This window comes from Gopherus flavomarginatus, chromosome 2 (assembly GCF_025201925.1).
Source record: "Gopherus flavomarginatus isolate rGopFla2 chromosome 2, rGopFla2.mat.asm, whole genome shotgun sequence".
In the NCBI taxonomy this organism is placed as follows: domain Eukaryota; kingdom Metazoa; phylum Chordata; order Testudines; family Testudinidae; genus Gopherus; species Gopherus flavomarginatus.
This window is the reverse complement of record NC_066618.1, coordinates 95,863,225-95,876,593: the sequence shown is the minus strand read 5'-3', so window position 1 is coordinate 95,876,593 and position 13,369 is coordinate 95,863,225. Positions and strand designations below refer to the sequence as shown.

At 43.5% G+C, this 13,369-nt stretch overlaps 1 protein-coding gene across 2 annotated transcripts in view; it reads left to right on the top strand.

The window, feature by feature from the left end:
- The first annotated feature begins 649 nt into the window (after window positions 1-649).
- Window positions 650-13,369, top strand: part of MPLKIP (M-phase specific PLK1 interacting protein) — a 60,759-nt gene continuing 48,039 nt past the window's right edge. The window contains exons 1-2 of one of the 2 annotated variants that reach the window (XM_050937836.1): window positions 671-1,127; window positions 8,952-9,845. In XM_050937836.1, the coding sequence (XP_050793793.1) occupies window positions 759-1,127; window positions 8,952-9,155 (573 nt within the window). In that variant the 5' untranslated portion in view covers window positions 671-758 and the 3' untranslated portion in view covers window positions 9,156-9,845. Of the gene's footprint in view, window positions 1,128-8,951; window positions 9,846-13,369 lie in introns of those variants that run through there. The other variant, XM_050937837.1, reaches the window with a different exon arrangement.

Here is a 13,369-nt window from a genome sequence, read left to right as displayed (position 1 = left end):
GAGGGTACCTGAGACCTACTAGGAGAAAGTAATCCTTAAGAGCCATCAAGTGGCACCAAGCCTGAGGAAACCCACTAGGGCAGATGGGATCTTATTTTGAACCAGTGGTTAAAGTAGATTGAAACAGGAGGGGGGGAAGCTCTCAGTGCACCAGCCAAGGAGAAGCCAGAGCAGTGATGCTTACCCAAGCCAGGGAGCTCTCCCTCTGATTCTTTTTTCTTCCTAAATCTGTTCAAAACAGGGGCTGATCTAAGTGCCTCTGACGTTTATATTTATTCGAATTGATAAAACACAGGTGTTTGGGTGTGTCGGGTAAGCCCAGCCACAAGGCACTACCCTGCCTGGAACCTAAAGCGGGTTAATGGCTACAGTCTGCTTTGGGGATGGGACTTCACCGTCCATGCGGAGCCAGCAGTGAGAACACGAGGGGCCTTCTCCTAAGAGGAGAGCTTCACCTTCGCCGTCTTCAGCCAAACCTTGCCGACCCGTTGCGCGGCACGGCTGGGTGCCTCCTCCCCAGGGACCCCGGTGCCCTAAATGATGCTGGGGGGAACGCTAGTGTCGTGCCTCTCTGCCTCCCCGGAACCTCCGAACCCGGAACCTCCTGGCCGCGGCACAGGGCGCGTCGGGCCCCAGCGAGCAGCGTCGCAGCACGCCACGCACGCACGCGCCGTGTCTCTCTGGTGGTTAGCGGAGGCGGTTGCGCACTGTTCGTTCGTTTCCCGGCTCGGGGCTGCAGCGGGAGCCGGAACGGGGCCATGCACCGACAGAGCTTCCGCCCCCCCACGCCTCCGTACCCGGGCGGGGGACCCTGGGGCGGCGGGTTTCGGAGCCCTCCCTCCGGCGGGGGCCCTGTGCCGCCTTCCCCGCGGGGCTACGGGAGCCCCCACCACACGCCGCCGTACGGCCACCGGCCCTACTCGCCCCGAGGCCACAGCTTCCATGGCGGCGGCGGGCGGTTTGGGAGCCCGTCCCCGGGGGGTCAGAGCCCGCGCAGGCCGCACAGTGCCAGCCCCAGGTACTCGGCCCCCTTCGGCAACGTGTCCCCGGCCGCGGCCCAGCAGCGTCCGCCGCACCATCCGCAGCAATACAAGTCCTCGCCGCGGGGCTCCCAGAGATACTACCAGGTATGGGGGGTGGGGCTGCTGTGTGCCTCGGTGTATGGGCGCCGTGCGCGTGTGGGGAGGAGAATAATGGCTGATTGAAACATGCAGCAGCCCCCCCCCCAACTTCCATTCTCCCCTTAGGCTCCCTCCCCAGATCCCAGAAAAGAGGGACGAGTGTAATGCAGAGTGAAATCCACCCGCACCCTGTACTAGAGGGAGGAGAGAAACTGATTCACACAGGCAGCGCTTTCCACATTTTCTGAAAGGGGGGGAAACTCACGCAAAGCAGAATCCCCTTCCAGACCCTTTGGGACTGGGAAAGAGACAAGAACCCCAGGAATGTTCCCCCGCCCCCCTCCTGTCCCGGCATTTGAGGGGCGGGATAAGAAAGCAGCATACAAACTCTTCCCTCTCCTTCCTTATGTTAGCCTTTTCCCAGGTCTGTTTTACCGAGTTGTTTTAAGTTTGTTTTTTAAGAGCTGAGATTAATTTGAATGTTTGTAACTTTGGCTGGGACTTCTTACTTGAGTTGACATAACTGGGAGATTGGGTACTGTCAAGCATGGGTTGTTGCTGCTAAAATGACTAAAAAAAATTATTTTCAAACAGTTGAAAATCTTTCTTAGCTACAAAAGGAACTTTAAAAAGAGATGTGAAGTACTGTCTAAATAATGTTTTGTGGTTTTCAACTTCCAATTTTAAAGCGGTGAATCACTATGCTAATCTCTGAATTGTAGTTAGTTTCTGTATGGGGCTAATAGTTAAAATAACACCTGTGTGGGTGAAATATTTCTTAGCTAGTAATGTCATAACTTTTGTAGTTAATAAGTTAAGCTTTGGCTTTAAAATCAAAAGTGTGTGTATGTATGTAGGGGGGAGGATTATAGAACTAACTTTACCAGAATGCACATGCACTATAGAAATGCCCTGGTCATAGTCCCAATAGCTGATATGTAAGTGTAGAGAACACTCTGCCAAACATTAAGTTGTTTAAAAAAAAAAAAAAAGGTAGTAAACCAATCAGGTAGAAAGTGAACAGTGTTAAAGCCATGCAAAATACAGTTCCTAGTAACTACTGAAATTAGTATTGGTTTTCAGCTCAGTTGGAAAAATCTATTTCAATTCCCACTTAAAGGGCCTGATAACCTGTTCATGGATCTTCATGCTAAATCGTTCTGGTTTTGCCTTTTCAGAGTGGTTATTGGCATGGGACTATTCGTACAGCACTGGAAGCTATGGATAGTTTGTTAAATTTCTGTAAAATTGGTGATCAAGTTATTTTGTTCACGGTGTATTCTTTATGGGAGTAAATGAATAAAAGGTAGGAATTTGCAGTGGAGGAAGGGATTGAAATCTAACATGAGTAAAAGGTATGGAGGGGACAGTTAACAAGTGATCTTAAACTTCATGCTGGTAGATACTAAAAATATTTAGAAAAGTACCATAACTAAATTTAACTGTTCTTTGAGTTGCACAAGTACAAAATATATAAATAAACATCGGGAAGAAGTTATGTTGTGGCAAAGTGTAACTACTCATGACTGTGTCCCCACAACTTAGGCGTTGGCTACTCTGGCGCTTTACAGCGCTGCAACTTTCGCGCTCAGGGGTGTGAAAAAAAACATCCCCCTGAGCGCTGCAAGATACAGCACTGTAAAGCGCCAGTGTAAACAGTGCCGGAGTGCGGTTCCCAGCGCTGCAAGCTACACCTGTAGAGGATGTGGAGTATGTGCACTGCTGGGAGAGCTGTCTCCCAGCGCTGGCGCTGCGACCACACTCGCACTTCAAAGCGCTGCTGCAGCAGTATTTTGAAGTTTCAAGTGTAGCCATACCCTTAGGGCTTGTCTACACTGGAGAGTTGCAGCGCTGGTGGTAGGTTTACAGCGCTGCAACTTACCGTCCACACTTGCAAGGCACATACAGCGCTGCATCTCCCTGGCTGCAGCGCTGGCTGTACTCCTGCTCTGCCTGGGGTATAATGATTGCAGCGCTGGTGATGCAGCGCTCCTCCGCCAATGTGGCCACCAAAAGCACTGTAATTGGCCTCCAGAGGTATTCGGAGGTATCCCAGAATGCCTGTTCAGCCACTCCCAACAGCGCTGCAAATGCTGCAAATGTGGCCACACTGCAGCACTGGTAGCTGTCTGTGTGGCCACACTGCAGCGCTTTCCCTACACAGCTGTACGAAGACAGCTGTAACTCCCAGCGCTGTACAGCTGCAAGTGTAGCCATACCCTTAGTCTCTAATAGATTAGACCCCTGCATTCAGGAGAAAGCTATTTTATAATGCCTTCTGGGAAGAAAATGACAAGTACTGAGCAGTTTGATTCCATTGTCTGTTCAAAAGTTTGTGTTACCATTGGAGAGAAGAATATTCTCTCTCTTTCTCCTGTAAACCCATCATTGCTCATACACATCAAAACCTCTAAAGTTTGTAATACTACTGACATCCTCAAGTTTAGGGACCTAGAAGAACCATCTAAAATCTTTTGTCTGGAAACAGGACTTAGAAAAGGCAATTCTTATTAACAGTGTTTGTTAGATTTTTTACTTAACACTTAATATTGTGCTTTTCAAGCACTAAAAATGAGGACAGTTGAATTTGCACCCTAAGTTACCATAACCTTCTTTAAAAAGGACAAAAAAGCTTAAAGGCAAATAGTATTAAGTATAGATTTGTTATTATATTAATATTCAAAACAGTTTGAATAAATGCCTGTCCCTATGTAATTATAGGGTTTTCTCTTTACTTAGCTTTGACATAGTTTTCTGCCACAAGTTTTTCTTTTTCCACTACCACCTCTTTATGCTAACTTGATTAACCGTTTGGGCATAGTAGTGACTAGTAAGACTTTTGAATACAGAGGCTCCATCTCCATCAGGGAAATGTCCCATTGCTGACAGTGATGGTAACCCTGATTCTCCCATCAGTGGAGGTTGGAAAAATGTGGAGATGGGACAAAAAATTTCAGCATTATTACAAGAAGTGCAAAATCTGGTAAATGGTATCCTATTGTGCTTTCTATAAAGGGTTGAAAACCCTTGGCTCCTCTGAGCTGGCAGCTAAACCTTTTCAGCACTAACAGAGGAAATTGGGAATGGGAGTGACCATTGCTATCTTTCTAGGCATTATTACCACATTTAAAATCATGGTATTAAACCATGTCAGCTAGAGACAGTTTTTCTTGTGTAGACAGAGCCTTAGGTTTTCTATTCAAAGGAGGATTGATGTGAGAATAGCTTCACTGTATTAAGTGTTCTGAAATTTGTCTCCCTTTCCCCGCACTCTCTCAGTAATAAAATTAAGAATTAACACTTTTTTTGTGTTTGGAGCTACTTGTCATGGGTAATATTTTAAGATATGAACTTCTATATACATAGGGAGTTATTTCAGAATAGTAATTTGTGATTAACAATATGTGGAAGCTCCTGTTCCAGAATGAGTGCTTTATTCCAAATGAGTTTATTTCAAAATGGGGTTCTTATTCCAATAAAGCATCAACACATGGAGTTAGGAGGGGTTAGCTATTCCTGCCTAACTTTACACCCCACCTTATTCCAAATTGAATTTCACGTCTAAATGAGCCTGTTAGAATTTTAAATACACTTCTACAACGCAATCATCCCTTCAAACTATTTACTACAAATCTAGTGTGAGAGTTTTTGAGTTTGGATAAATTAATTGTCTTCTGAATGATGAGAATTATAAGCAGAATGTCACAAAAAGAATAAAGATTTCCTGAGTGTGGTGATTGGGAGCAGTGTTATAACCTCTAAAATGTTGTAATCTAATATAGTGAAGTGAAGCATCTCTTTCTTCGATCAGTCTTCTGAAGTCTAGAATACACAGCTTTGCTTTTTAATATGCATGCTTAAATGACAGTCTCTTAATGATAGTCTTTTTTGCTAGTTTTTATTGGCTTGGTCTAGGGAACACTTGTAAATCTGCTAACGTCTCATGGAAGGCTTTGTGAAATATAATTGGCAGCTGTTTTGTTTACATATACTTATTTTTTTATAACTTGGGTACACTGATATGAAAATTATGGCGTTGTTGTTCTACTTCTCTACTTGTAGTCATTCTGTTTGTGAGATCCTAGTCATATCCATATAATTTAATTGTGATGAGATGGAGAAACAAGAAGTGGGATGAAAAAAATCAGATGTTCTTCAAGGTGACTTCTGCATATTCCCATTTGTGGGATGTACCTCCAGTGCCATCAAACTTCAGGTGGTCTCTGGAAAAACTTATCTACTGTGCATCCCTTTGCAGCTCCAGATTTTTAGAATTATGGTTTGGAGAGGCTGGATGGTCCCCAACATCCTCAGTTCTTCCTCCTCTGTGGCTAGGAGTAGGGACCATCTCTGTGTGTGGAAGGAAAACTTGTTGCTGTCTGGTATCTTTAGATACATAATTTGTGTGTCATTGTTTAGACCAGGGATCAGCAACCTTGGGCACACTGTTCATCAGGGTAAACCCCCTGGTGGGCCGGGCCGGTTTGTTTACCTGCCACGTCTGCAGGTTCGGCCGATTGCGGCTCTCACTGGCCGTGGTTTGCTGTCCCAGGCCAATGGGAGCTGCAGGAAGCAATGGCCAGCACATCCCTTGACCCGCGCCACTTCCCACAGCCCCCATTGTCCTGGGATGGCAAACCGCGGCCAGTGGGAGCTGCGATTGGCTGAACCTGCAGATGTGGCAGGTAAACAAACTGGCTCAGCCTGCCAGGTGGCTTACCCTGGCGAGCCACGTGCCAAAGGTTGCCGATCCCTGGTTTAGACCATCCCTGAGCAGTTTGTCTGGTTCCAAGTCTTTCCTGCCAAATTTGAGAGTTTAAAATCTTATCTGTTGGTGTGTGAAGGGCCTAGATTTACACAAAAGGAAACTAAGTTTACAGAGGAAAGTGTGAAATTAATACCAGTGCTGTCAGATTCACAAAGTAAAGTCTTTGTTGTAGTTATCTTAGGTTATGTACTTGGAACAGTAGTCAGTGAGAATAATTAAGTGGCTGTCCCTTTAATGTAATTTGTCTGTGCTTTGATAAAATTCAGATCTCAAAAGCACCAACAGACAAATAATTAGTCCATTGTAAACAGTTTGTGCTGCATTTAATTAAGATTTATGTAGCAACAATACCCACATTTGGTTATCTAAAGAAGGGAATCTTTTATGTAGAACTTGAAAAACAACTGGTTTAACGCAAATATAATGTTCTTTACTGTAAGTGTTTTGGGTTAATTGTGTCTTTGGGTACGTCTACACTACGGGATTATTCCAATTTTACATAAACCGGTTTTGTAAAACAGATTGTATAAAGTCGAGTGCACGCAGCCACACAAAGCACAATAATTCGGTGATGTGCGTCCATGTACTGAGGCTAGCATCGATTTCTGGAGCGTTGCACTGTGGGTAGCTATCCGGTAGCTATCCTATAGTTCCCGCAGTCGCCCCTGTCCATTGGAATTCTGGGTTGAGATCCCAATGCATGATGGTGCAAAAACAGTGTCGCGGGTGATGCTGGGTAAATGTCGTCACTCATTCCTTCCTCCGTAAAAGCAACGGCAGACAATCATTTCGCGCCCTTTTTCCCTGGATTGCACTGGCAGATGCAATAGCATAGCAACCGTGGATCCCATTTTGCCTTTTGTCACTGTCACCGTATGTGTACTGGATGCTGCTGACAGAGGCCGTACTGCGGCGCTACACAGCAGCATTCATTTGCCTTTGCAAGGTAGCAGAGACGGTTACCAGTCATTCTGTACCGTCTGCTGTGCCATTGTAAATTGGCGATGAGATGACAGTTATCAGTCGTTCTGTACTGTCTGCTGCTGTCATGGGTGCTCCTGGCTGACCTTCGCTGAGGTCGGCCGGGGGCGCAAAGACAAAAATGGGAATGACCCGCCGGGTCATTCCCTCCTTTGTGTTGTATCTAAAAATAGAGTCAGTCCTGCCTAGAATATGGGGCAAGTGTACTAGAGAAGCAGTGTATCAGAGAACCAGAGAGCACAGCCGCTCCGTGTCAGATCCCACAGAAATGATGAGCTGCATGCCGTTCTAGGGGGTGTCCCTGCAACAACCCCACCCGTTGCTTCCCTCCTCCCCTAACCCTTCTGGGCTACCTTTGCAGTGTCCCCTCATTTGTGTGATGAAGTAATAAAGAATACAGGAATAAGAAACACTGACTTTTTAGTGAGATAAAATGAGGGGGAGGCAGCCTCCAGCTGCTATGATAGTCCAGGCAGGACATTAAACGGTGGAGGGGAGGGGAGCGCAGCATCCCGCGGCTATGATAGTCCAGGCAGTACAGAATCTTTTCTTTAGACATGAAAGGGGATGGCTGATGGAGTTCAGCCCCCAGTTGCTATGACGACGGTTACCAGCCGTTCTGTACCATCTGCCAGGAATAACCGGGAGTCATTCCTATTTTTACCCAGGCGCCCCCAGCCGACCTCACCTGAGGCCAGCCAGGAGCACTCACGGGCTGATGATGAGGACTGCTACTAGTCCTACTGCACTGTACCGTCTGCCACTGGGGAAGGGAGGGGAGAGGATGCTACTGTTCATTGCCCCAGCACCATGTCTACCAGCAGCATGCAGTAGACATACGGTGACATTGAAAAAAGTCAAACAATTTTTTCCCCTTTTCTTTCACGGGGGGCGGGGGGGGAGAGGGGAGTAAATTGACAAGATATACCCTGAACCACCCCGGACAATGTATTTGACCCTACAGGCATTGAGAGCTCAGCCAAGAATGCAAATACTTTTTGGGGACTGTGGGATAGCTGGAGTCCTCAGTCCCCCCTCCCTTCCTCCGTGAGCGTCCATTTGATTCTTTGGCTTTCCATTACGCTTGTCACACAGCACTGTGCTGTGGACTCTGTATCATAGCCTGGAGATTTTTTTCAAATGCTTTGGCATTTCGTCTTCTGTAACGGAGCTCTGATAGAACAGTTTTGTTTCCCCATACAGCGATCAGATCCAGTATCTCCCGTACAATCCATGCTGGATCTCTTTTTGGATTTGGGACTGCATGGCCACCCGTGCTGATCAGAGCTCCACGCTGGGCAAACAGGAAATGCAATTCAAAAGTTCGCGGGGCTTTTCCTGTCTACCTGGCCAGTGCGTCCGAGTTCAGATCGCTTTCCAGAGCGGTCACAGTGGTGCACTGTGGGATACTGCCCGGAGGCCAATACCGTCGATTTGCAGCCACACTAACCCTAATCCGATAGGTAATACCAATTTCAGTGCTGCTACTCTCGTCGGGGAGGAGTACAGAAACTGGTTTAAAGAGCTCTTTATATCAATATAAAGGGCCTCGTTGTGTGGACGGGTGCAGCATTAAATCGGTTTAACGCTGCTAAAATCGGTATAAACGCGTAGTGTAGACCAGGCCTTTGTCTGCTTTGTACAGCACAGATTAAACCCTCAGCTCTTAAGTACTTTGTGGTGTCTAGATTTTGCTTTTTGTAAATGGGTCTTTGTAAACTCTTTCCAACCTTAATCTATTCTTTGTTTTGTTGCTTAGCTTTTAAATTAGATCTGTTTCAGGACTGTGTAGTCTATTTAAAAACAGTCTCAGGTTTTTTTTTTCTGCAGTTACATACAGGTATGAAGTGAACATTTACTTTAGACAAGCTCACTCTTGTATAATGGTACATCACCGTTCCCAAGAAAATATTGTGATGAACCTTGGTACATAAACTCAGCTCTTCTGAGGAAGATACTCTAGGGCAGTGGTAATTATCACTAGCAGATGGCATTTGAAAGGTCTGCTACATTAGAGGAAAACTTTTTTCGTTTTAATTAGTCTATTAAATGTTTCTTTACCTGATGGTTTTCTTCCAAAGGGATCACCCAGGACATCTACTCCATTTGGTACAGCGCATGGCAGAGGGAAAAGAGTGTCTAATGATGTGGAAAGCTATTACAGACCTTCAATGCTTGAGGACCCATGGGCTGGCCTAGAGCCAGTTTCTGTTACAGACATAAACCAACAATACAGCAGTGAGCAAACAACATATACTGGTAAAAAAGGGAGGTATTTCAGTTAATGTTTCTAAAAGCCAAATAACTCCATCTGTCAGGAAAACTTTGGGACAAAATCTTTACACCTACACAAAATGAACCGTAATCAAGATTCTAGCTAATGCTTTTATTTGAACAAATGTCCACCCTTTTATCTGACTTCTTTTTACTGCATTGGATATTTTTATGTATGGAGGGAAAAGTAGTGGTGGATAATACACATTTCTGGCTACATGGAAGTGCCTACCAGCTTTGAAGAACAAAGTGTTCTTTAATCACCAGCGATTGATTTGTGTCTGTTAAAACAGGTTTCCCTATATTTACCTCTTCCATGCCAGATTGTTAACCTAACTTTTATTGTTAACTCCTTTAGGAAGTGGTATTTTTTTATGTTTCAACGTTTTTAGAATGAAGTGTGGAAATACAAAAAACCAAAAACCTTTGTAAATCCTTGGTTTGTAATGTAAAAAAAAAAAATTTTAGGACTTTTTTGTTAAGGTGTACTTGGCAAAGAAGTAATTAGTGAAATTAGTTATATTCTGTAAATATAATGCTTGTATTCTGTGGTTAAATTTTGATTTTGTACCCAATTTTTTGTTAATTCTAGTGTAAATAAGTGAAACATGAGTTTTAGCCATCTCAGGAAACCAATGTATTGTATTTGGAAAGTTTAATTTGTTAAACCAACTCTTGAATGATAAATGTCTGTAATCATGTTTGGGTTGTGTTTTTTTGTTTTGTTTTTTGTTTTGTTTGTTTTTTGGGGGTTGCATTTTAAAGGATTCATATTTGAAAACAAAATAGAGATTTATGGATTATAGCAAACAAATCTGTCTTCTGGCAAATAAAAATTAACCTTCACATAAACATTAGATAATTAAATGAATACAAAGATGTCATCTTGCTCTAATTTTTAGAATAGTGTAGATCTGGTGATGAATCAAACTCAGTTTGTATGATTAAATTGAGTTCAGTGCATACCATAACACTTCATTCTTAAATTGTCCATTAGCATTTATAACTCTCTTCTGACTTGGATAAAGAAACGAGATTAATATCTCTGCCTACAAGAGCCTTTTTACCATTTTTTGTCTCCTGATGGGTTATGTGTCATATGAAAGCTTTGTTTAGGGCTTATCTACACTTGGAGTTATCCCTGATTAACTCCATGTGTGGATGCTCTTATTTCCAGAATAAATAGGGAATAAAACCATGTTTAAACAAGCCCTTTCTGTGACATGTTATGCATGTAGTAATGTCTAAGAACTGTCAAAATACTTGAGATGTTATGGTTGGAAATATCAGTATTTTGTTTTTGACCTTCATTATGCTGGATTTTAAATATAGATTATGGGTGAGAGCTTACTAAAGTAAAGGAAGTCTGAGGTCTATTTTAAATTGTGATACTAAATTTGGGTGCTTCATAACATTTCAGGAAAATGACCTTGGTAGTTGTAAGATTCACGTACTCTGATTTTTGTGTGTGCACACATTGCATTCATGGATGTCTGCTTAGGACACTACTCAATACACCTTGCGAAGTTGTAGCTCTCAAATAATCGGAGTTTTGCTTGAGTGAGGAATGTGAAATAGCCCTTAAATGTTTGCAGAATTCATCCATGCTGTGTGCTTGATGTCAAGAATATTTAAACCCTCAGTCCAGAATCAAAATTGGTCCTTGGTTAACCAGCTATTGGTGATGTATCATTCGACTGTCCTTGTTCTTATCCACAGTGCATACCAGCAGTACTGACATGACTTAAAAATAAACCATGGAAAGTTTTATAGAACTAAAAACAATTGAATGTACCCCTCATGAAATGTGAAATATTAAGCTTTGCTTTTTTTATCTGATGGGGCTGTAAAGCTCAAACAAAAAGCAATGGGATGCTTTACTGATTCAACTTTCTTTTTCTGTTCAATACATAATTCAGTGCAGTTTCTTTTTAATAACATGCTTTATGCTCTTGGGAAACAGATTCGGTGATATCTGATACTCTTCAGAGACTCAAATTATAAATGTTCCCAGTTATAGACATGAGAAGAAACTGGGTTTGGGAAGGGAAAGGATTCGTAACAGAAGACACTGTAAGAGGTGGGACTGCTTTACAATAGCCCAACATCAGCTGCCATTGTACTGCGTAAAGATGCATTTCTTTAACTTTGGCTTTACAGTTCACCCCAGCTACCTCTGGATTTGGGTCTCAGACTTCAGAGAAGGTAGATGCTGTTCCAAAAAAAGAAATTTTCAGGAAAATATCTTGAAGTATTGTTAAACTAATACAGGCCTTCAGCAGTGCCATCTATTATGCTGCTGCTCCTGTGCATGTCAGGATTTGGACCTATATTTATGATAAAGTACATCACCCTGCCAGACTCCAATAACTCAGCCAAGAATTGGCAAGGGATATAAATGTAAACATAATCTTTTGCTAAACTCCTCAAACTCCACCAAGAACTTACAATGTGAATAGTTTGGTGGTCTTACTCTACAATAAACTGATCAGTGTTTCAAAATGTCATTATTAAATAGCTGTGACTAAAATGCATGAATTCTTGTTCATAACTGTAAATATAATGTACTTGAAGCCAATTTTCAGCTTTGACTTATTTTCTGTAGTTTGAAAACATTTGTTTCACTACAGATTTTGCTGTTTTTCCAGTGGCAAACATTCCTTCTTCACCTGCTTCTAATGGGGCTGGAATACGTGACTTCCTTATTTATGAAGCTTATGCATGATATCAGAATGGCTCTGAGAATAGTAGTTGATAGACAATGCACCCAGGCTTCCCCTCTTTATGAGCGCTGTAAAAATGGTGCCTGTGTTTTTGTTGATGAGTGGACTCTTCCTTTAAGGAAAAAATGAGATATGGGGAATGTTTGTTCCTTAGCAGACTTCAGACATTTTAAGGTAAGTTTTATGTTTAGGTCTGTTTTATTTAGGTAGAATTGATAAATTTATTTATCTACCCTACTGTGTTTGCCTTCAGTCCTTTGTTCATGGAGCTTTCCTGTTAACTCAGTTTTTCAAGTTTTGCATAACTCCAGAGTAGTGCAATTACTTTTGACAAGCTCTGACGCAAATATCTAATCAGACATACTGATATTCACTGTGAAGTTAAATTGTTATTGCTCTCACTACATATGCTACAGATCGGTATTCCCTCTAATTTTTTCCCACCCATGTGCGGAATAAATTTTGTTATGTGCACCAATATGGAGATGATGTGTGGCATGTCACATTCATATTGGTGCACATAACAAAATTCATGTGGTGGGATTGGGTCCGAAGGGTTCTTGTGGGAGGGGACTCAGGCCTGGGACAGAGGGTTGGGGTGCCGGGGGTGAGGGCTCCTTCTGGCGGGCTGGGGTGGGGCTGGAGATATGGGGTGCAGGAGGGTGCTCTGGGGCTATGGTGGGAAGCGAGAACTCGCCCAGCGCGCGCTCTCCGCAGCTGCACCTGGGTTGCTGGGGAGAGGCACCTATCCCCACCCCAGGAGCTTGGGGGCTGCAGAATAGGTACCCCAGCAGGCCTGGACAGTGCCTGGGTCTGGGCTGCAGAATGAGTTTAGGCTGGGGGAGGGGCATCCCTCCTGCTGCAAGTTGGGGGCTGAGGGAGGAACGCCCCTCCCCTGGCTGTAACAGGTCTCTGGGCAAGTTCCTTAAGAGCCTGCACGGCACTAAATAGGCTGCTGCACATCTGTGCAGCTTACAGGGAATTTAGGTACAGATTCCCAGCTGGTCTAAATTATCATCTCCAATTTACACCAACTGATGATCTGTCCCAAAGGGTGTATGTTATTTAGCTATTGTGAAAGTAATTCAGGTTTTGATTTTGTGTGAATAGTTGTCATTACTTTGGGTTACATTTTATTAATAAACTTGTTAAAGTAGCACCCAAAATGTTAAGCAATTCTCACAATGAACATGAAATGAATTCAACAATGAAATCATCAGAAAGTGGCTATTTAATTTACTGTTCTTTGTCAAAGTTATTGTTTAACCATGAGTGAGTAATGAAATATATTAGCTATTTGCTAGAAGACTGTGATCGGCAACCTGTGGCAAGGGATGTGCTGGCTGCCACTTCCCACAGCTCTCATTGGTCAGGAACGGTGAACCGTGGCCACTGGGAGCTGTGGGCGGCTGTACAAATGCAAACCGTCTGGTGGCCTGCCTGTGGATTACCCTGATGGGACTGATCCTATTTTTTCCTTTATTAAAAGGCTACCCTGTAGA